The sequence below is a fragment of the Emydura macquarii genome, unplaced genomic scaffold (genome assembly GCF_026122565.2).
Source record: "Emydura macquarii macquarii isolate MOO-44397 ecotype Brisbane River unplaced genomic scaffold, CSIRO-AGI_Emac_v2 contig_2205, whole genome shotgun sequence".
Taxonomy (NCBI): Eukaryota; Metazoa; Chordata; order Testudines; family Chelidae; genus Emydura; species Emydura macquarii.
In genome coordinates, this window is record NW_027132342.1 from 1,481,020 (window position 1) to 1,504,809 (window position 23,790).

Genomic DNA, 23,790 nt, shown 5'->3' on the forward strand with positions numbered 1-23,790 from the left:
TGCCTTTATAATATTTTTTTAAAAAGTTTCTTTAATATTACTGTTATTGGTTTTTTCCCCTAAAATTTGCATTTGAATACATTTAGGGCCTGGCTTAAAACCAACAGCCTATTTACACTTCCAATTTTGCTCCTGCAAATAATTGTGAACCTAATTAACTTCTGGCACAAAATGTTGGCACTTACAGCTCTACCAGATTTGCAGGTGCAATCATGTAGTTAGATATCTAACAGCCATCGCTTGCACCCACAGTTAATTGAACCTCAAGTTATTTGTGGGCACAAAACTGGAGGCTATTTTAAAAAAATGGAATAATTAAGAATAAGCCACCTCTTGTATTCTGCTGCAATAAAGCACAATAGGATAGTGCCCTAGCACCCATTTGGAATTTCCATGGTTTTAATGAAAACATTATTATCTAAATGTACCTTTTGCGATTTCATTGAGATGTTTTTAGAAAACCAGGGTTAATTGTCACCTGCTGTGTTATACGCTTCTAGTTTGTGTAAGTCTTAATAACAGCTTTAATTAGTTTAACTTTAGTCAGATTAATACTTCTGCATTTCAGCACTGATTGTGCTCCATGCCACAGGGCACTGAATTAATACTAGCAGAAGAGGAAATACTGGTTTATGAGCAGTTTTGTCTGAAAAGTTCACGCTGCAGAGTGGCTGATAAAATAAACAGGAATAGGGTTCGCTTTGTCTGGAAATTTTTGTGAATGGAGATAGAATTAACTAAATAATGGATGTACACTGTTTCTCTCAGATATGAACTGACAAGGGATGAATCCCAACATGGCAAAACTTGCCTCTAGATTTGGGAGAGATTTAAAATCGGGGTTATTGCTTAGACCTCTTATAGCCTACACCTTTTAGGTGGTTAACAAATTCTCACCCACTGGCTCAGGACTGTCCCCCCTCTAGTACATCCTTGAGCGCTTTGTCTCAAAATTTATTGTCTGTTTTTAGAGGCTCAAGACAAAAGGATTTTCCCCAACCTGTCTCTAAATGGAGCTGGAAACCTTTTCTTGATCTCCAGCATGTTCCCTTGGCTCATTTACATCCAATATCACTTTTAGTTGTATCCAACCTGGGGACAACCCCAAAACAATTGGTTTTTCATCTCATTGTTCATATTTTCAAATACATTTATAGTGTCATCCAACAACTGCACCCTTCTTATCCATCAGCAAGTTTAGTTTTTCAATCAGGAATGAAATGCAGATGAAGAACATATACATATGTATTTCATACTCACTAATGTAAACTGTTGGACAGCGTCTGCCTCTCTTGGAACTCAATAGATGAGTGTTGAAGCATTCCAAAACAGGAGCAAGAATTAGTAAGGGTATGCTGCTTATCACATTCATTGCTGCAATTGGCAAGAGAAATCCATTCAAATTCAAGTTGGAATTCATAGTCTGGAGATAATATCCTGAAGGAATCTGCATTGGGGAAAAAGCCTATTTATTAGTATATTAATTTTAGGCTTTTTTGCAGAGACAAAATTGTAATATATTTGGAAACCTCTTCCAGATGGATCTTGTTCCATGCTCTTCTCCAAGTGGAAATGACAGAAAACCAAATATTTGTAGATCTGTTACCAGATTCTGAAAGGAAAGGTCCAACCATGACAAAATTAATCAGTTATCTGCCACTGTTGTGAGGCTGTCATCTTCATCCTCTGTTGAGAGCTACAGTTTTATCTCTGTTTCAGTTGTCCCGCAGTATAACAGGATCAGCAAATATTATCATTGCATATCAGCTCCTTTGTCTCTCCCTCATTAGAGCTACTGACTGAATACACAGCAGTAACTCTGCTAAATAAGTTTTGGTTGCGCCTTAACGTGCAGCAAAACAATGTTTTTAATAGAACTGATCAGCCACAAACCTATAGCCCACAGGAAAGTGAGACATGGAATTATTTTACAGAAAAACACAAGCAGGAACGTATCTGTAGCTGGGAGGTGTGGCCTCCCTCGGAGAGTGACACCAAGGGAGAGCCAAACCGGTCCTGCCCCCAGGGGTTGGAACCCAGGAAGGCAACAGCTGACCAGAAGCAGGTAGGCCAGGCTAGGCCTATAAAACCCAGGCCTGACCGTTCAGTCAGAGCCGAATCTACCCACTGCGTGGGGCCCTGAGGAACTGGAGGAGCTGCCTGAGCTGGATGAGCTGAAGGACACCCCCAGATCCTATGACCTGGAGGAGGGGCTGCCAGAGCTGCCTACTGCCTGGGGCCTGGAGGACCTGCCCGAGCTACCAACCCTTGGTGAGCCAGAAGGGACACACGGACCCTGGGACCTAGAGGAACTGCCCTCTGCAGAGGACCCTGAACAGTTTCCAGACCTGCCACCGGTCAACAGCGATGGACTCGTGGGACTCCCATACACCGTCTACCCCAGCGACCCAGAGGGAGACGACTGGCCCCAGGTGCTCTAGGGAGAGCGTCATAGGAAGAAGCCCAGGGAAGCTGACTGCGGTCCGGCTGTGAGTCATTTTTTTTTTTTGGCTGGAGCCCCACTGACCCAGTGACAGGACACCCCATCACTGATAGGGCCCTGGGCTGGGATACAGTGGAGATGGGTGGGCCTGCGTCTCCCTCCCCCCTTCCTGCCCCGACCCGGGGGTGAACGCCTGTTGAGGGCCAGAGCCTGTCCCTTACTGTCAGCCATGCCCTGCCGAAGGGCCGGGTATAGACTACTTACTTGCCCTACTAAGGGCTATAAACTGTTGCCCCTCTGCTCTGCCCTGCCTAAGGGCCCAGGCCCTGGACCATTTCCTCACCCGCTCGGGCTGTAGACTGCTGCTCGCCCTGCCAAGGGCTCGAGCCTGTGTGTGCTGGCCTGGCTAGGTGATGGACTGTTTCTTCGCCCTCTGGGACTAGAGACTGCTTTTCCTGCTGCTGACCCGTCCCCGGCAGAGGGCTGGGCCCTGGACTGTTTGCCCACCCATGAAGGCAAGAGACTATTCCCCGTTAGGAGCGGCCTGAACCCAAGGCTCGCCCGACTAAGGGCCAGAGGCGGCCCCTTTAATTTGGGCTCCCAAAGGGAATAGGCATCGGGAGATGTGGCCTCCCTTGAGGATTGACACCGAGGGAACGCCACCGGCACCGCCTCCTATAGGGGGGAACTTCTACAGTATCTTTATAAAGGCAGCAGCAATTCTGTAGACATGCTAGCAAGTCGTAACTAACAGATACCCCAGTATGATGCACAGGATGACTATTTGGCCATTCTCTTTAGAACCAGTCTAGCAACCTGAAAAACTTGATAGTAATAAACAGCATTTCTCTGTATTTCTGGGTCAATAAATGAAGAGAAAAACTGATAATTGGAAGGAGAGAGGCCCACTAGTGCCATTCCATGGCGCTTCTCATATCCTCATCATGTTAACCTTAGAGTTCAGAGGAGATTCCAATTCCGATAATTACTTTCCAATTACTTATGCCTCTTGCGGCTTCAGTTAGATCTAGTATTCACTTGCTGTCCTAAATTATTGTTAGGCATTCCTAAACCAGTTGCCATGTTTTCACCTTTGAGGTGTCTGCAAGTCAGTGGTGGACAAAATGATTACTGGATATTGAAAGTTTGTTCAGTACTTTAGGGTTATTCAGAATGCTAAACTGCTTAAAAAGAAAGATTTTCCACTGCTCACCTCCAGGGGAGGATACAAACTATTCAAAAACTTCATGAACAGAGAAATAGTGGCTGAACTCAGAAGGGCTGTCACACAAATTATAGACTTCAGGTTTTTGTTACCAATTGCACATAAGAATCAACATTATTAATAGGAATAAAATTATCACCATGAATCACAGGCACACAAATCTGTTCATAATATGGAGAAAGTACTATTAATCTTTACAGAAGCAATATGCATCTATTGCCTAATCAAAGAAAAGGCTCAAGCCTTGAAATCATTGCTTCCTCTGCCTCAAAGTACAAATATCATCCCCTTCTAAAACTTTGAATATCTTTTCAAAATACATGCCTGAATATTCTGATTATAATCAGTGTCAACAGAGGCTCATTTTCACCTTGTAGTGGCTAGTAAGTCAAGTGTCAACATCAACTTTTTTATTTTCAGAAAAAGGCTGTCTCAAGAATGACTGTCAATAATAGCAGTATAATTAAGATATGGTATTTTAAGATTATTTTTTTTGCAAGCAGCCTAGCACTATGCACTAATTTTAGCACCAATCAGTGGAAGTGAAGCTCAAAGCCAGCTCAGTAACATACGATTAGGCAAGTCGCCACAGGGTAAACTACCTTGAAAACTTCTGCTTAACCTGGAACATCCAGTCAAAAATGACTTTGTAGAAATCATGTCAACTTAAATAGATTTGTATGACACTTTCACATTTATACAGCACTTCTTACTCAGAAACAGAGAGACCCATACATAGGCTGTGAAAGGATCACTTCATGCGTCACTAAAATGCACCCGCCTCTGGTGTGGAACACATCAGCAACATAGCCTCTCCAGCACAGTATACAGAGTATGCAGTTAGTACTACGGAGAAAGTCTGAGGCGGAAAAATTAAATGAGTTACAATTTGTTAAGGAGATTGGAGCTAATGGTATTTCTAACGAGTAGTGGAGTTCTGTCTTTAGTAACCATAAGTGCGTAGGTCCTCACCTGAAACACAACTACTACAACAGCAGGGCACCCTAGCACTGGGCAGGAGAACAGTAATGATTCAAAGAAAAGAGTAGCACAAACAGATCTTCTTGTGTCACCCGAGGCTCTCTTCAGTACTGACCAAGCCAAGCATCCTTAGTTTATGACAGCCAATGGGTCCATAGCATGGTACGTTTCTAGTAAATCAAGATTACTGTACTGGTAAAGCAGCTGTTGAAGACCATATCAACAAGCTAGATATACAATTGTATTAAATATATTTCATCATATTTTAATCGTCATGGGAATTGAGGAGTAAAAGCTTTTTACTCACCTGCACAATGCACATTCTATATAGAATTTGAAAGGTGAAGAGTGGAAAGAGCCTGACAAGCAATTTAGTGCTTTCCACATGAGTCTCACTGTACCAGCCACCATAGTTTTCTTTGGCATGATCTAACCAGCTTGTCACATCTCTAAGTTGGCGGTATCTCACATAGTACATTTTCAGTGCATTAGCAAATACCCCAAAGGTTGTCAGCAGAGAACTACCTGTGAATGATCAGAGAAACCAGGCATCAGTACATTTTACTTGCTGCCAAACTGAAGACAAGCCACGGCACTTTTGTAACAAAATACAACATGGTATGATTTATCTTGCTCATTTCCAAAGGGTGTAACAGACCAGATTTGTTCAAAGGCATTAATCTTTACAAGACAACTTGAATATATAGGGTTAAGTTTGGTTACAGCATACACCCTAAACTGCCCTACTGAAATTACACAGGTTATGGCCTTGTCTTCACTAGGAAGAATTAATAATTATTTTTTTACTACTTGTTAACACTTTGGAATGATTTATTATCATGGTTACTGTATTAATATTTTCCTTTGAATGTGTTTTGTATTGATTCAATCTGGGTCGATTTCCATTCAAGCCAGTAGTGAGTTATTGTATGCCAGTCAACAATACTGTCAGTTAAAGAGGGAGGTACTGGTGAGTTGAGGTAAGGCTCAGGAGAACGCTAATGGGAGAGAGAGTTTTTCATGGTCATGTTTCAAAGCCATATTACAAATATTACCTTCTGATAGCTGTGTGATAGGCTGTCTGAAATAAATTAGATGGTCTCAGTTTAGTTCCTAACAAAACAACAAAAACTTCAACCACAATTACCATCCTTGTTGTCAGTCTCAGAGAAACTCTGAGACTGACAAGTGGAAACCTAGAAGGATGGTTCAGTCAAGCAGGCCCGGGCCTAGAAGGCATGGGAGACCTGGGGTCACGTCTGTGCTCTATCACAGACTTCCTGTGTGACCTCGGGCAAGTCACTTAGTCTCTGTGCCTCAGTTCCCCATCTGTCAAATGGGGTAATAACTCAGAGGTTTGAGGCACTCAGATACTACAGTAAAGGAGGGGGGTCAAACGAGTATCTTAGACAGACAGATCTTAAATGTCTTCATCCCCCAGAGGCCATCCCAGGGTTGAGACATACTGATAGGGAGGTCTGAGGGAAGTTTGCACTATTGTTGCCTGCAGCCTACTTGTTTTATCAATGGTGGAGTTCATTACCTGAGTTGGCACCTATCATAATCATTGTATTTATTCACTCAATGTCGAGAAAGAACTAAGAAAGCAATGGCTATTGGCAAATCAAGATTTAAACCATCATCTGGCTCCTTAGTATCCACAGCTGGATTGTTGGCAGTGATAAATAAGATCTGGACCCAAGTGAGCAAATATAAAGTGTTCTGGCTTAGATACTCTCTCTTTTTTTTTTATTTAAAGTTTTGAGGTAAAAAAAAACAAAACCAAGAAGAAAAAGCACTCTCTGTAGCAGTGTTCAAATTAAAGATAAACTAATCAGAAAAAGGAAGAGGGTATAGATTCTGGGCTCTCTAGTCAGTACCAACAGGGTTTTTAGATGTGAAAGTGCACATTCGATAACTAGAGAAAGGGTATAGCTGGCATCAGCTGGCATTGTTCGGGGCTGTAGCTAGCTTTGATGTTTACACACATGGGCTGATCTCTAGCTTTTTGTCTCCTAGTTGACATTGTGTCATTACAAAGAAGAATGCACTCATTTACAGCAAGTGCAGTTACAGTCTAGGCCTGTGAGATGCCAGGAACCCTAGACTCCTTTTGAAATCCCTTTCAGGAGATTAGATTCAGGGTCTTAGACAGATCTAGCCATTTATTAATTAAGTGGGTATGATGAATAAAGAAAAGTGTTACACCTTAAGAAATGTTTGCGTTGTAACATATCCAGTTTATTACAGATTACACCCAAAACCAATTTTATTCCTTGGAAACAACAACCATTAAAGAAATCAGATTTATGTTCCATTATTCACATTGGAAAGGAGATTTAACATGGATGACAAGTTACTGTCGAGCCCTGACATTTCAATGCATTTCCTAATTGACCAATTTCTCGCCTCTCGTAATACAATCTGAGAATCAACTGCCTATGAAGATCTAGAAAATATTTGGTTCTGCACAAAGGTGAACGTGCAATGATATGTTTACTTGCAATATACTATTTATCTACTAGGTGTTTCTGAACATTGTGTAGAGTTCTAGATAGGTAGTAGTCCCTGGTAAAGAAGACAGACAAAACTGGAACTCAACCTGTGTGGGAATCTTGTTTGTCTGTAGTTGCAGTTTTGTTTAAATGAACAACTTGGGTGAAATTCTAGCCCCCGTGATGTCAATAGAAACTTTGCCATTGATATTAGTAAAGACAGGATTTCATCCCAGATTTTTAAGAAGGAGTGTAATTTCAGAGAAGTGCACCGTTCAAATTTTGACAATAATTGAAACAGCAATTCAAAAAGGTATGGGGTAAGAGGGACAGAAGGGGAAGATACAGAAATCATATGATGCATGGCACTACCATTGCAATAGATATGTTATATAGGCATAACCATGTATCTCAATATGCAGTGTATATATCAACACTATCCATTTCATGTTTATACATGTTAAGATTTTTAATATTTCCTTGGAAATGTTTCTGTACAAACATTAAAATAACTTTTAGAAAGCAATCTTTCCTCTTCTTTATACTTAAGACTTTGGCTCCGATGTTCTGCTACTCTGACCTTGATCTAATCATGACTATCTATGCTACTTAATTATAATAAAAAGCCTACATTGCACTCTAGACGATAGATACACATTTCCCCCCATCTTTGGTCACCTGCCAGTTCTCAAAATTATAGCAGTGGGAAGAAATGCAAACGAAGTCAGTGCTTGACAGCTAAACATAATGGAATGCATGGTCCACATTGGAAACATTACCTTCAAATAAAAAGGTAGCATATATAAAAATCATTTCTTTGAGGTCACCTATGGATTTGAATGATGGCTCTAGAGAATTTCCAATTTAGTCATTTTATTGGAAGGAGCCAAGATAAGGATTAAAAGCCCGCAGAATATTACTCCAGATATGGGCAAATCTGTTGAGACTTGCAAAATATTAATTAAACCCAACAACATTCATTAGGAAAAACACTGAGCAATGATACACAAACAAGTGCTGCCATTGCTGACTTCGGAGGGCAATTAACATTTTTCTAAGGCCACTTTTGTTACCAAAAAGTTCTTGGTATCTCTTGTTTTCTTTGTTCTGACCAGAAAGAACTGAATAAACCTTGCTAGCGACCTCAGTACTGTGATTTTTTCCATGACAGATGGGCTGGCTCAAGTTGCGAAGTTCAGATACAAGTTTCCGAACGCTAAGTACATTCAGATCCAGGGCTTTAGCTCAGATACGTCCTTGGTGTCAACATGTCATGAGCCAGAATCTCCACTGACTTCAGTTTCTGTCAGGAATTTTCAAGAATCCATTGAAAAAAATCAATGAGATTTGGGTGCCTAACTTCCTTAGGAGCCTTTGAAAATCCCAGTCTCTGTTCTTTGCACCTGTCCACATTAAATGTAACTTTACCAATCTGATTTGATAGGGCTTACACCTGTGCAAAATGAGAGTGAACTACTATCCACAGCTCAAAGTAGTAAAGACTTAGAAAGGATGTGGGGTTTGCTGACTCACTCTTGCAAGTGATGTTACCCCACCTTGACCTTAGTGCAGGGGGAATGGTTCTCAGAGGACTTAGCATGGGGGCTGAACAGCCCCCGCAGTAGCCAGCCTTGTGGAGGAGACTTGTTTTATTCACAAATGGAACCAGCACAAAGCCCAGGGAAGCAGTAAGTTTTGTCCTGTCTCAGCTTAGGTGAACTGTATTTAAAGCAGGTAGGAGAAATCACCTGCTCACAGCATTCTGGGGTTGAATCTTAATCTCATCTGGGATCTCAAAGATGCTCTGTATCTGCGAGTAACTTATGTGTTTGAAAATTCCAGAAACAATAGCCATCGTTCAAAAGTAAGAGAGACAGGTGGATGAAGTCATAGCTTGTATTGGACCAACTTCTGTTGGAGGAAGGAACAAAATTTGGAGCTTCATCAAGGTCCCTTTCACCTCTGTAAAACTTGAAAGCTTGTCCCTTCCACCAACAGAAGCTGGTCCTATAAAATATATTAAATTACCCACTCTCTCTCTTATCCTGGGACCAACATAGCTACAACAACACTGCCAACATCCATCTAAAGTGTGTTTCTGTTAACTACATTTTTCTACTGAATAAACACTCGGGGTTTATTTTAACGTTAAGCTTTTACTTTCTTTTTTTGGTAGCTTAATTTCTTCCATTTGGTAGATTCCCCTTCCTCCTGCTGCATACAAATTGCATTTTACAAGTTATAAAGCAGAATCAAAATACTTTAAAACAGATGTAGTTATACAAATACATTTTCACTGCATCTCCCAACTTGTTGCAACATTTTAACATACATCTCTTTAAAGTATTCAAAGCTAAAATTACACATATCTCTAAACTGCATGTTAGAAACAGTTGCACATTTCTAATATTTAGTTTTAGTTATAATAGCTTACATTGCAGCAACGATAGCTTTAAAATAGAAAATAAGCATCAACTCTCATGTGAGGCAACCACCTCCTGGGAAGGGCCTACTTTAACTGGTTTTGTATGGGTCCGATTCTGCAAAGTGCTGAAATTAATGGCAAAAGAAGATGCTCAACCTTTCATAGGAGATACTCAGCAGTATTAGGTCCAAAATGAGTGCAGACAGAACAAATGTAGCTTTGGGGAAAGAACATTTAAACAATTTTTAAAATCACCTATAAAACACTTCTAAGAGACATATTTACATCTTACCTTTTTTGGGCTGGTAAATCATTTCACTGCGCACCATGTGAATCATGATCAGGGCCATAAGCACAGACACAAATGGAATAAGAAAACCAAGGTTCTTGGCCACAGATTGTTGGATATAAGAAATGCTAACAAAGACAACTGCTGAATTTAAGTTAACCAGCCAATAAAACCTGTGGTAAACAGACAAAAGTTACTCTAAGAGGGATACCGGTGAAGAGCTGCAAGTAATTAAGAATGCAATTCTGTTGCAAAAAGTATAATTTTAAGCATTGTGCAGTTAAAAGGTTTACTTACTTTAACAACAGTGAGTGGGGTGTACTTACATCAGTGTGGGATGCACCAGGATCCTGCATAGACGGCCAGTACACAAAACCTTTTACTTGATTACGGGAGATTTACTTATAAAAAGAGACCAAGTTTCTTGCTCACATGGTCATGAAAAAAGATTGAGGTCTAAAGGCTCAAAAGCCAGAAGACGAAATGTATCCCATTTTTTTAAACTCATGATTCTTAAGGCACTTTCTTAGTTTATAGATGCCTGACTAATGTTTTTGAATGTGTGTGGGTTGGCAACACAGTTGTTTCATAGGAAGATGAAAAAAATCCATAATGCCCCATGCTAAATGTATAATTCTATACACAAGGATAGAAGTGTTTCCTTGTTGACTCTATCAGATCAACATATATCCACAACCTGAGATTTTATTACTTGCATCTTATATAGCATAACTACAGTTGTAAGTTAGTGTAGCCAGTATTGGCCTGTGACGACTTGCACCATTGAATTTTGCCAGCTTATACACTGCATTGAATAATATTTCTTTTAATACAATCTAAGAAAAGGTGGATTTTCAGGTAATGAATTTTTATAGGTACCTATAGTATTGGCTAAGTGAACAAACAAAGCTTACTAGTTATTACTTCATTGAATGACCCTTTCTCCTCATTATGGGGCAACATAAAATGAAAATGACTGATTATTTTTTAACCATAGCCTTCATAATCATACATGCTTCAGTTAAATCCCCTTTAACTCTCATTTCACAGCTTAATTATCCTGGTTTTGGCACTTTTTCATCCTACACATTGCTTGATGACCTGCTGTACTTTAGACCATTCTTGTTTCCTTTCCTCCTGTGTAGAGGTTTGATCAGGGATGCCTTTTTAAAGAAAAAAGTCTGCAGAGACATAATGCTGGAAGTCATTCATGGCATCCTTGAACATTTAAGCCAACATTTTCAAGACTAACTAATGTTTTGGGGCCCAACTTTAATAGATTTTAAAACCGGGTTTATGATGATCATCTAGTCTGACCTCCGGCATACCACAAGCCGAAGAAACCTCACCCAGTAATCTCTTCATCAAACTTGAGACACCTTAAAATGGCCTGATTTTCAGAGAGCAGGTGCTCAGCATGAAAACGACAAAACTTGGGACCCTGTGTCTCAAACTGGGTACCCAATATCACCAAGTCTTAGTTGGTTTAAAAAAAACTATATTTTTAAAAAATGCTATCAACAACACAGTAACAATCATCTATGGAACATATTGCTTAGATTTCTTTTGTAAGCCACTTCAGTATAAAATTGAGAATGTCACCACAGCTGTCACCCTGCTGACAGCCTCATCACTGAGAGTAAGGACTGGATTGAGCACAGAGATAACTGATTTCACCTCCCCAAAGATGGGCTCTGTGTATTGAGACTGAGACACGTTGAGGAAGCCTGGAAAAGCTTGTATTGCTATAGCCTTGTGCACTACCTGTCCTGTGGATAATAAACAAAACTTGAGTCTGTGCTGTCAATCTAGCAGGCATCATTAGTCTTGAATTCACTTAAAATAAACAAGCAGGAGAGATGATTTTAGCTATTCTTTCACACCTCCCCCTTATTGGCTCTACAACTTTTTACTTTAAGCACAAGTGAATGGGCAGGGCATACTATCAGCTCAGCTGGAGCTGCAAATCAGTCTAGTATCTCTGTGCTGTACATAAGAGAACATGTATTAAAGATCAGCACAGTGTTTTGGCTGTAAACCTGGGAAAGAAGGTGGCAGGGAAGAGAAAGCAGTTGCTATTTAACACCAAAGGGCCCATCTGCATTGCCTCTGCTTCCTCCCTTTAAAAGGATCCTTACTAGTCTGTTGTAATTGCCCAGAAAACTGTAGTGGCATTACTGTAAGGTACAATGTTGCGATCATTACTGTAGTTCTTCTGACTGCTCTGCCATTGACCAAGCTAGCTAGAACCAAGAAGAAAAGCCTTTATAATGCTAAAGACATGGAATAGTGACAACACCAAATTTGTTCAACTCAAAACAAAATAATCTCTCTCACCTTGTTAGGGAAGAAGAGAATCTGACAGTGGCTCAGAAGCAGTGGGCAGGAGTTCAGTCTTAAGCAGCAATGGAATAGTGGGATACAGGAAGCAGCCAAGGAAAGAATAATGACAAATCCAATTTGGATGAAGTCAGTACTGCTGAGAAGCATTTGGCAGCTGTCAGGGGCACTAGGAATACGATGTATGCCAGGAAGCAGGGACTTCCAGGCTTAAACCATCCTCCAAAGCCATCCCAAAAAAGTCCCCGAGAATTTCAACTTTAATTATTTTTAGCTACTTCTGCATTTTAAAACCATTTCTGTCACAAGATCTGATACAACTGGAGATTTTTTAAAAAATGTAAAGCAGTTGTCTTGGGTTTGGTGTTTCCCACTTTGGAGAGAAGGCTATGGAAGCGTTTTGCATACAGATGCTTTGGCCCTCCTCTGGCCCACCTCTGGCAAAAGGTTGGGTTTTTTAAAGTTTAAAATTGCACAATAGGGACAAACAGCTCCAGATGCTGGCCAGGTTCAAGCTGTCCATTACATCAGCCCATGTCACCTGAGAGGCTGTCTCACTCTACATGATGATAACATTAGTTGTGTTCCACTGGAAATGGCAGCCTAAAGAATGAAACCCATGTGTGCAGGAGGTAGACTTTTCTCAGCAATTGGAACTCATTCTCAGAAGAGATTAGGACCTCCATGAATCTTGGTGCCTTGAGACCAAAATTTAAAGCACACTTCCTTGTCTAGCCTTCTCACAATACTGCCATCAATATAAGTAAAGAAAAAATTACAGTCCCGGCTGACCAGAGGGAGGAGAGAAAGATAAATATATCTTGATGTGCACAATTCAAAATTCCGAGAGGTGCTCATGTCATAGCCTTTAAGGCCAGAGGTGACCATCATGATCATCATGTCCAAGTGACAGGTTCCATGTGAGAACCTAGACAGACAGCCATGAGTCTATGGCCTGTTTCTGATTTTGATGCCCCATCTCTTTTCTTGACATTCCATTGCATTTTGCAGAGCATCATCCAAGAGACTACTTAGGGGTAGAGGCAGGTAGGATCTTTGGGATCCAATTCCTGATGCATCAGCCAAGAAATCTTGCAGGCACCAGTGCAGCAAACTGACTGATGGAGACCAGACAGCTGCTGCAGTGGGCTGGGCTAACTCACTTGGGGTTATGGAAGGAAGTGTGTTTGAAAGACCCAAACTGCAATCATTGTTTAGCTCCCCCTCACATTTCAAACATCATTATGGTGTAGGTGGAATAGCTTCCCTTCTGAAGATGATTTTGGAGCTGTAGGGCAAGTGGTCAGGAGAGTAGTGACAGAAACAAACAAACAAAAAGCCACCAGGCAAGACACTGCACAGTCAACATTCATTCTTTCTATGACAAACCCCCAGATTCTGTGGCACTCTTGTGTAGCAGTCTGGAAATTCTATAGTAGCATCATGAACTAGCTATGAACCATCGACCATAGCCATGAAGAACTGTTATACTGCCCTGGCAATGAGTGATGAGGAATCGCCCCCAAAGATGGAGGAAGAGAAGCCACTCTCCCAATAGGAAACGTAGAGTAATGGTGGTTGGTGACTTCCTTCTGAGGGGGACAGAGACAGTCATCTGTTGGCCTGACATGGCATCCCAGGAGGTATGCTGCCTGCCCGAGGTTAGTATCTGAGACATTACGGAAGGATTGTTGAGGATCATCCGGCCCTCTGACTACTACCCCATGCGCTATGTGGGCACTAATGATCCTGTGAGATATGACCATGAGCAGATCAGAAGTGACTTCCGGGGTCTGGAAGTAAGGATGAAGGCACTGGGGGAGCAAGTAGTGTTCTCTTCAATCCTTCTGATCAAAGGTAGGGGCCCAGGCAGACACAGATGCATCCTGGAGGTGAATGCCCGGCTATGTGGATGGTGTCGCTAGGAGTTCCTTGATCATAGAATGCTGTTCTGGGAAGAAGAACTGCTAAACAGAGATAGAGTTCACCTATCAGGGAAGGATAGAGTATATTTGGGTACATATTGGTTAACCTAGTGAGGAGGGCCTTAAACTAAGCTCAACAGGGGCAGGAGACAAAAGCCCACAGGTAAGTAAAAAACATGGATATCTGGGAGAAGGGTCAGAATCTGCGGGGAGCATGGGCTGTTATAGCAGGGACAAGGGAGAGACGAGAGAGAACATAAAGGTGAAATCAAATTGGTATCTTAGATGTCTGTATACTAATACAAGAAGTATGGGGAATAAACAGGAAGAACTAGAAATTCTAATGAATTAATATAGCTATGACATAGTTGGCACTGTAGAGACTTGGTGGGATAATACATATATGACTGGAATATTGGTATAGAAGGGTACAGTTTTATCAGGAAGGACAGGCAGGGAAAAAAGGGAGGAGGTGTGGCCTTGTATATTAAAGATATATACAGTTGGACTGTGGTTGAGATGGAAATAGGAGACAGACTTGTTGAAAGTCTCTGGGTAAGGATAAAAGGATTAAAAAACCAAGGATGATGTCACGGTAAGGATTTACTACAGATCACCTGACTCGGAAGAAGAGGTGGATAAGGCTTTATTTAAACAACTAAAAAAATAATCCAAAGCATAGGTCTTGATGGTGATGGGGGACTTCAACTACCTAGACATCTGTTAGGAAAATAATACAGCAAGGCACAGATTATCCAACAAGTTCTTGGAATCAACTGGAGACAACTTTTTATTTCAGAAGGTGGAGAGAGCAACTCGGGAGAAGCTATTCTAAATTTGATTTTGACAAATAGGGAGGAACTGTTTGAGAATTTGAAAATAGAAGGCAGCTTGCATGAAAGTGATCATGAAATGATGGAGTTCATGATTCTAAGGAATGGTAGGAGGGAAACAGAACAGTAAAGATAATGGATTTCAAGAAGGCAGACTTTAGCAAACTCAGGGAGTTGGTAGGTAAGATCTTATGGGAAGCAAGTCTAAGGGGGAAAACAGTTTGAGAGATTTGGCAGTTTTTCAGAGAGACATTATTAAAGGAACAAGAGAAAATTAACCTACCGCACAGAAAAGATAGGAATTATGGCAAGAGACCTCCCTGGCTTACCCAGGAGATCTTCAATGATCTCAAACTCAAAAAAGAGTGAGACAAAAATTGGAAACTAAGTCAAATTACAAAGAATGAATATAAAAAACCAACCAACCAACCAACCAACCAACATAAGCATGTAGTGACAAAATTAGAAAGACCAAGGCACAAAACGAGATTAAACTAGCTAGAGACATAAAGGGTAACAAGAAAACATTCTACAAATAAACTAGAAGCAAGAGTAAGACCAGGGACAAGGTAGGCCCATTAATCCATGAGGGGGGAAAGACAATAACAGAAAATTTGGAAATGGCAGAGTACTCAATGACTTAATTCAGTTTTCATCAAAAAGTTGAGTAGTGATTGGATATCTAATATAGTAAATGCCAGTGAAAATGAGGTAAGATCGGAGGATAAAATAGGGAAAGAACGTGTTAAAAATTACTTCAACAAGTTAGATGTCTTCAAGTTGCCATGGCCTGACAGAATACTCAAGGAGCTGACTGAGGCGATAGCTGAGCCATTAGCAATTATCATTAAAAATTATTTGCCCTCTTCCAGTCCTCTGAACTCTTTCCTGTCTTCGATGAGGGCAAATAATTTTATAGATAGTGCAAATCTATAAAAAGGGGAATAAGGACAACCTGGGGAATTACAGACCAGTCACCTTAACTTCAGTATCTGGAAAGATAATGGAGCAAATAATTAAGCAATCAATTTGCAAACATCTGGAAGATAGTAAGGTGATAAGTAACTGTGAGCATGGATTTGTCAAGAACAAATTGTGTTAAACCAACCTAATAACTTTATTTGAAAGCATAACAAGCTTTGTGGATGTGGGGGAAGTGGTAGATGTAGTATATCTTGACTTTAGTAAGGCTTCTGATACTGCCTCGCATGACCTTCTCATAAACAAACTAAGGAAATACAGTCTAGATGGAGCTACTGTAAGATGGGTGCATAACTGGTTGGAAAACCATTCCCAGAGAATAGTTATCAGTGGTTCACAGTCAACCTGAAAGGGCATATTGAATGGGGTCCCACAGTCCAGGTTTGGTTCTGTTCAATATTTTCATCATTGATTTAGATAATGGCATAGAGAGTACACTTATAAAGTTTGTGGACGATACCAAGCTGGGAGGATTGCAAGTACTTTGGAGGATAGGATTAAAATTCACAATGATCTGGACAAACTGGAGAAATGGTCTGAAGTAAACAAATAGGATGAAATTCAACAAGGACAAATGCAAAGTACTCTACCTAAGAAGGAACAATCAGTTGCACACATACAAAATGGGAAATGATTGTCTAGGAAGGAGTATTGCAGAAAGTGATCTAGAGGTAATAGCAGATTGCAAACCAAATGAGAGTCAACTGTGTAACACTGTTGAAAAAAAAAACCGTGAACACCATTCTCAGATGTATTAGCATGAATGTTGTAAGCAAGACATGAGAAGTAATTCTTCCGCTCTACTCTGCACTGACAAGGCCTCAGATGGAGCATTGTGTCCATTTCTGAATGCCACATTTCAGGAAAGATGAGGACAAATTGGAGAAAGTCCAGAGGAGAGCAACAAAAATGATTAAAGGTCTAGAACACATGACCTATGAGGACAGATTTAAAAAACTGTTTGTTTAGTCTGCAGAAGAGAAGACTGAGGGGGGGACATGAGAACAGTTTTCAAGAACAGAAAAGGTTGTTACAAAGAGGATGAAAATTTGTTCTTATTAACCTCTGAGGATAGGACAAGTAGTAATAGACTTAAATTGCAGCAAGGGAAGTTTAAATTGGACATTAGGTAAAATTTCATAACTGTCAGGGTAGTTAAGCACTGGAACAAGTTGCCTAGGGAAGTTGTGGAATCTCTGTCATTGGAGGTTTTAGAGAACAGGTTAGTCAAACACCTCTCAGGAATGGTCTAGTTATTACGTACTCCAGCTTTGAGTGCAGGGGATTAGATGACCTCTCAAAGTCCTTCCAGTCCTACACTGCTATGATTCTATGATTATTAGATTTTATAAAGGACATTTTAAATGAATTAGATATCAACATTAATAAAATTAGCTGCTTCTTTCTGCTGAAATGAGCATCAATAAAATAGTTGACATTTAAATCAACGTATTTAGTTTTCAGAGTTAATCACTGAAATGAATGGATTGATTCAGTTCTCCAAGTTATTGTTTCAGACTACCTCAAATTCAGAAAGACATCTGTGCATTCATTTGTACTATCATCATAATCCTGAAAACTAGAGATATATAAGTATATAGAAAAGAAAGCATACCTACTAGATCATAATTCCATGGCAAAGCATGGACTCTGCAGCAACATAATCCAAAGGCCCCTGGCTCTACACAGCCCTAACACTATAAAGTGGCCATCAATACAATCAACTTGTAACCCAACAGAGACCCTGCTAAGCTTTTGGGCAGGGTTATGAAATGGGTATGGAACTACTACAAGGAAAGTGGTGAGGTGGGAAATCTCCACTAGCATCTTCCAAAGGATGTACATTTGCCTCCTTCATTAGGTATTCTGCCCATACAATATCTTGTATAAAAAGAACATCTGGCAGGTGGAGCTGGTCTGCCCCTACATGATTCATATGCTTGGTGGTGGAGAGTGGGCAGGGAAAGAATTGGCTGGAATGTCATACCAGCAGTTTTAAGTTTTCATTTTTAAGCTAGGCTGTAGGTCTACTGTGAAGGGCACCTTCCAAATCTGAATAGCTACCATGCTGTCCTCTAAAGTCCACAGACATCTAGAAAGTCTACCTCTGAGAAGTGAGCATTATTACCCTATTCATCTCAGAAGCTTTATAATTACAGTTTAAATGTCAGCATATTATGTATTTCATTTCAAATAATTGTACCAGGAACAGCCAGAGACATTATGTTGGCATTTGAGTGGAGTAAGAAAATGCTATCCCCATTCTGCTTAGCCCTTGATCATAATACTTGCTTCTGCAGTCTCTTACTCTGAAGTAGTTTTGCCATTTACTAAGTGCTTTAGCATTTTTCATGTACCAAGTATTCCAGGATTTTCAGGAATATTTTGATGGTACACATTCGGCTCAGAAAAATAATTCTTGGTGTGTTAAGCTTTAACCCTTTAATGAAGATATACCAGTAGTCTCAGGGGTCTGAACCTCAGGATTGCTTATACTCCCTGAGATCACAGGTTCACATTCCAGTAGTGATGACTCAGGCCTTCGTACTTGCCAGATAAACAGCTTGATTTCCATTCAGAGAAATACAAAGTTTTTATCGGGAAAAAAGCAGCTTGTGGCAATGCTTTAAAAATGAAGTAGCACAGATTCTGCCTCAAGATTCTGTCCAGAGCTAGTCAGAAGTTTTCTGACAGAACAGTTTTTCCATCAGAAAATGATGATCTGACAAAATTGAAATGTTTCACAGGAACATACCAGTTCTGTCAAATTTTTCAATAGGAAATTATCCAATTGTTTTGTTCTTACTTTTTATATATATTCTATAAGGTCAACGTGATATGCTTTGGAATGTTTTCATTTCATGAAAAAGTCTGAGAGTTTGATCCTGAAATGGGATGAAACAAAATTTCAGGTTCAATTTTCTGTGGGACAGAGATTCTGTTTTTTAAACCAGCTCTGTGTCTGACTCTATATCGGACAAAGTCAGCAAGGCAAGCCCGTGTGGCCTAATGGATTCAGCACTGAACTGAGACTCAGGAGACCTGCGTTCTATTCCTAGCTTTGCCACTGGTCTGCTGGGTAACCTTGGCTAAGTCACTTGCCAGGCCCATGCATCAGTTACCCCATCTGTAAAATGGAGATAATGATACTGACCTCCTTTGTAAAGTGCTTTGCTAACTACTAATAAAGAAGGTTAATAAAAGGTAGCCTAGCCTATACTGTGTACCAGATAACAGTCCATTTACAAAACTATGCAGAAACATTTATTTGCCATACTTTTCTTCATTTGACAATGAGTCTTTACAGAAAGTAAAGCCCTTCTGATGACCTGCAGAGTACAAAAATACTGTGGCCATGGTAATGAACACAGAGAAACAAAAATATAAATGATAAAACAAGAGTGGTGAAAATAATAGAGATTGAGTTGAGGCAAACAAAAAAAAGGAAAGAAATATCAGTAGATGGAAAAGGGAAATGCAAAGCAAGATAGAGAAGAAATAGAAGTCAAAGACAGATATAGAAGTGGTCCTATATCAACCATCATTTTCCAACACAGTATTGCTCAATGCGACTTAATTTTACACTTGGTTGTTAGTGAGGATTTAAGGACTATATTCTGTCCTTGGCTCTTTTGTTCAGCTTCCATTGACAGCAATGGGAATTCTCATGCACCAAGAGATAGTACCAGTTTATGATTTTAATTTATAGTCCCAGGCTTCAGACTCACAGGACCCAGTTCTCCTCTTCTTAGTTTAACATTGGTGAAGTTCCATTTATTCAACTGATTTTACACCTCGTTTGTTCCAGAGATTGGATTCAGGCCCTAGAAGTATAATGCAGCCCTCACCACACACTAACGTTGAGATCATAGTTACTCTCTCTTCTGCAAGAAGTCTGATTTTTGAAAGGCTGTTAACCTGATTTCTGAAGTAAAGCAGTTTGGATAAGAATCTAGACTTTGCTATAAAGCAACAGTATGCAACTGTCTCATTAAATATATATGTATTTTAAACATTTATTCTGGTGACAAAGAATCTGCCTAGAAGAGAAAATAGCATATGATTATATTCTTATGAGGTTGTAATGAGACTAGGAAATGCTAAGAACCAAACCACATTTTGTTAGTTTTAAGATTACAAATCACATGCCATACAATTGTAGAAATTAGTTTTTAATCACACACACACCTTTCCTGATACTTCCAAAGCCCCAAGAACTGACCCATTTGGATTCCCCCAAGGAAATATTTTATTCATTCTGTCATTATGTCTTCTTTGTAATCAACACTGAGAAATGTCACTTTGATTAAACACAACTCTGAATGACTAAAACCACAGTACAATAAATTCTCCAGAGCTATCTTTCAGAACAATTGATTGCTCTCCAGTCGTAATCCTCCAGAGTCTTATTTAATCAAAATGATGTTGCTAATTAAGGATTAAAACTCAGAATAGAATAAAAAAGGAGGATTTTTCTCTCTCTTCTTTGGTCAAGTGAAGGAGTCAGAATCTGTTTCAAGGAACCAAACAGTCTTTTCCACCTTTAGTAAAGCTACACTATTCACTGAAGTTTGGATTTAATCCAAATATCTGCAATATTAACATAACTGGAGTGGATGGGAAAATAGCCCTGAAAACCATTCCCATAGGAACTGAGAGATGATCTAATAAGTTCTTCAGTGATTCATCAATGTTGCATTGTCAATATTCAAATGTGCTCAGTTTCAATTTATTAATAGATATACTTTGATTTATTTTGGTAGTACCAACAATGCTTAGCATATATATAAATACCTCTCAATCAAGAATTTCTAGGTGATTGGCAAATATTAAGTATCAGACAACTCCCTCTGAGGTAGGTAAATATTTGTGCTGATCTACTAAAAGAATTTCTGTCCCAAGGGAAATTCCAGTATTTTGTCATTTTGTCCCAAATCAGAATAAAAATATTTAAATATTGAAACTTTGTGGAACAAAGTGTCCAGAAAAATATTAAATTTGTAACTGTCAAAGTGTTTCATTTCAGTTTGTTAACTCAAAAGGAAACATTTAATTTTGGGTTGACAAAATGTTACATGTCGATTTTTCCAATGGAAAATTCTGTTTAAATCATTCTTTTCACGTAGAAAATTTTGATTTGGATGAAACCCCATTTTCCAATGAGAGAAGTTTTTGTCTGAAATTTTCCAGCCAGTCCTGGTAACTATACAGATGTTTAAATTGAAGAACAGAAGTCAAGTGACTTACCTGATGTCCTAAATGGTCAGTGACAGATGGAAATAGAATCTGAGGCTTGTCTTTCTATCACCTCTACTCACACAATGAAGACCACTACCTCTTGAAGCTGATGACAGTTCCAAATGTGATTTTTGATTTTAGTGCTGGTTCTTACATGTATTCAAAGAATTTTGCCACCTTTATGGAGTCTATGCAGCCTAGAGCAAAGGATTGAGATCCAGCAAGCAACTTCACCACATCCCTGGCAGGCATTTAGTTACCATAGTGTAAGAACCCAAATAGAATAGTTTGGTTCTACATGGCAACTAGCCCACTAACTGTGTCAACTTGGGCAAATCACTTGACCTTGATTAACTCTGGATGAAAGTCCCTGGCCTGTGTTATGCAGGAAGTCAGACTAGATGATCTGAGTGGTTCCATCTGGCCTTAAGATTTATGAATCTATGTTCCTGGAAGGAAATTTAGGTAGTCCTTTTGAAAACTAAATGTTACAGCTAAAAATGAGACTTCCTATATATATTCAATCTAATAAAAACTGAGATGCACTTGAGTATTTAATTAAGCTCCATCCCTTCACACAATGATTCTATTGCAACATTAAGACACTAACCAATTGAAAAAAGAAAGAAGTTCCTTTGGTCCATAATCCTCAAGGTTATACGCACTCAGTGGACAAACTACAGCTCTTATGCCTCCTGTTCCAAAGCAGGCTGTTAATAACCCAAAGTAGAAGAGTATTTTCTGCTCCTTTTTGGCTAGCGTGTGAAGGATATGGTGTGTATCAATGTAAAAATCTTCAAAGGGGAAAGCAACAATGGGTAGCAGGGCCGTACCTGCAGTGGGGAAGAAAACAGACATATGCAACTGATTAAAATGATGAAGCATTGAATCCAGTATTTATTTTCTAGATTAGCAGGTATATTGGAATTACAGTCACTGAATTAGTAAAAAATATCCGCACGTGCAAAGAGAGAGAAAATTATTCATTCCTATAGAGCTAGGGATTGGTACAACTACAAGTCTAGAACTTTTCTGACTACTACTATTAGGCAAGAATATTGACAACATATGACAGAAATGCTTGAATTTTGCTGCTTTAAGGGCTGGCCTGGGGCCAGAGGGATGCAATTAAGCAGTAAAGAAGTTCTCTTTACAAATAAAGAAACATGACCATAATTTGTGCTATTTTATCTACCTTAATGGAGTCATAGAAATTGCTTGCTTGAACCCAAAAGTTGTAGTTTATCACTATAGCTAGATGAACAATATTCATCAGATTATTTGGCAAATGTTATGATGTATTCTCAAACATGCTATTTGATTATTTTTTCCTCTATTTTATCAGCTTTACCCTTCCCTTTGCAGCTTCAGATGAAGTTACCCTCAGAACATATTTTAGGACTCTGTAGTCAAAATTTGGCACCTCCAATCTATAGCATTATTTCTATAAGCAAAGTGGTGCTCCCATATTTGATGAGTTACAAAGCCTTTTAAGTGTATTTTGAGAGAGACTTAAAATACATGATAGACAGACAGACAGATGATATTTAAGCATGGCAACAGGAGACCAGGATTGTGATACTAAACATCAAAATCTGAAACCCCATTCCCAGGATGATAGATTAAGCAAAAATTTCTAATAAACTCCCATAAAAAAAGAGTCACATCTCATGCATGGTACATGCACTAATAAGTCTAGTACCAAATGTAGTCATCATTCCTGACTAGTATTTTATATTTATTATTTACAAGAAACTTTCCCTTGCTATAGCGACATTTGTTCCTCTTTGGAAAATGCTTTGTGTTACCCCTGACGGTTATCAATGCAGGTTTAAGTAGTTTGATGCCAAATATTCAGTAAACAGTTCAACAATTTATTCTTGTTTTATCATTAGAGTCAGTTTGTCCCACTTTTATGTCCTATTTTTTGTAATCTAAAATCAAAGAGCAAGGGACTCCAAACTGGAAGTTCATGAAGAAAGGAGGAAGATATGAAGGAGGTCATTATTTAAGGTACCAAGGCACTGTATGAACTACCTGAGAGAAAGCGGCTCCCTTCTGTCTCCTTTTCACTTACCCACCTGATCCTCTGTGTCATTTTTTTCTTTTAAATTCTTGTGACCATGTCTCTTCAGTTATCCCACAAGCAGGTGCTTTCACAGCTGGTGCACACAACCCAGAATTATTTCCAGCTCCTGCAGCAGCACTCTTAAGGAGGTGATAGAGTCCCCAGTGCAAAGTTTTTTGAAACGTGACCTAAGGACACTTGCTGCACGCAACTGAATTCAAACTCACACTTCTGGATGGAGGCCAGGTGAACAGAAATGTTGCCTCTAGGGAAGACCAGTTCAGAAATGATCTCGATTACTCCCATGCTGTTCTGATGCCTATCTTAATAGCAACTTCTTTGGCCAATGCTGAAAACTGACTGCATTCAAACAAACTCTTGGTATGAGCAAATATGAATAAGTTTATGTTTCAGCTATACCTCAAATGGTTATGTCATTGATACATATTTTAATATATAGTTATGGAAACTTGTGTGAATTTCCAATGCTTATGTTAATGTGGCCCTGCAGCAGTAATAACTTGTTCTCGCATCTTCTCCCTGTTCT

At 39.5% G+C, this 23,790-nt stretch overlaps 1 protein-coding gene across 3 annotated transcripts in view; it reads right to left on the reverse strand.

The window, feature by feature from the left end:
* SLC15A5 (solute carrier family 15 member 5) overlaps positions 1–23,790 on the reverse strand; it is a 61,714-nt gene that overhangs the window by 35,924 nt on the left and 2,000 nt on the right. For all 3 annotated transcript variants that reach the window (XM_067558965.1, XM_067558967.1, XM_067558966.1), the window contains exons 2-5: positions 21,786–22,008; positions 9,862–10,031; positions 4,957–5,174; positions 1,261–1,447 (exon numbers count right to left, since the gene is read on the reverse strand). In XM_067558965.1, the coding sequence (XP_067415066.1) occupies positions 1,261–1,447; positions 4,957–5,174; positions 9,862–10,031; positions 21,786–22,008 (798 nt within the window). The remainder of the gene's footprint in view (positions 1–1,260; positions 1,448–4,956; positions 5,175–9,861; positions 10,032–21,785; positions 22,009–23,790) is intronic.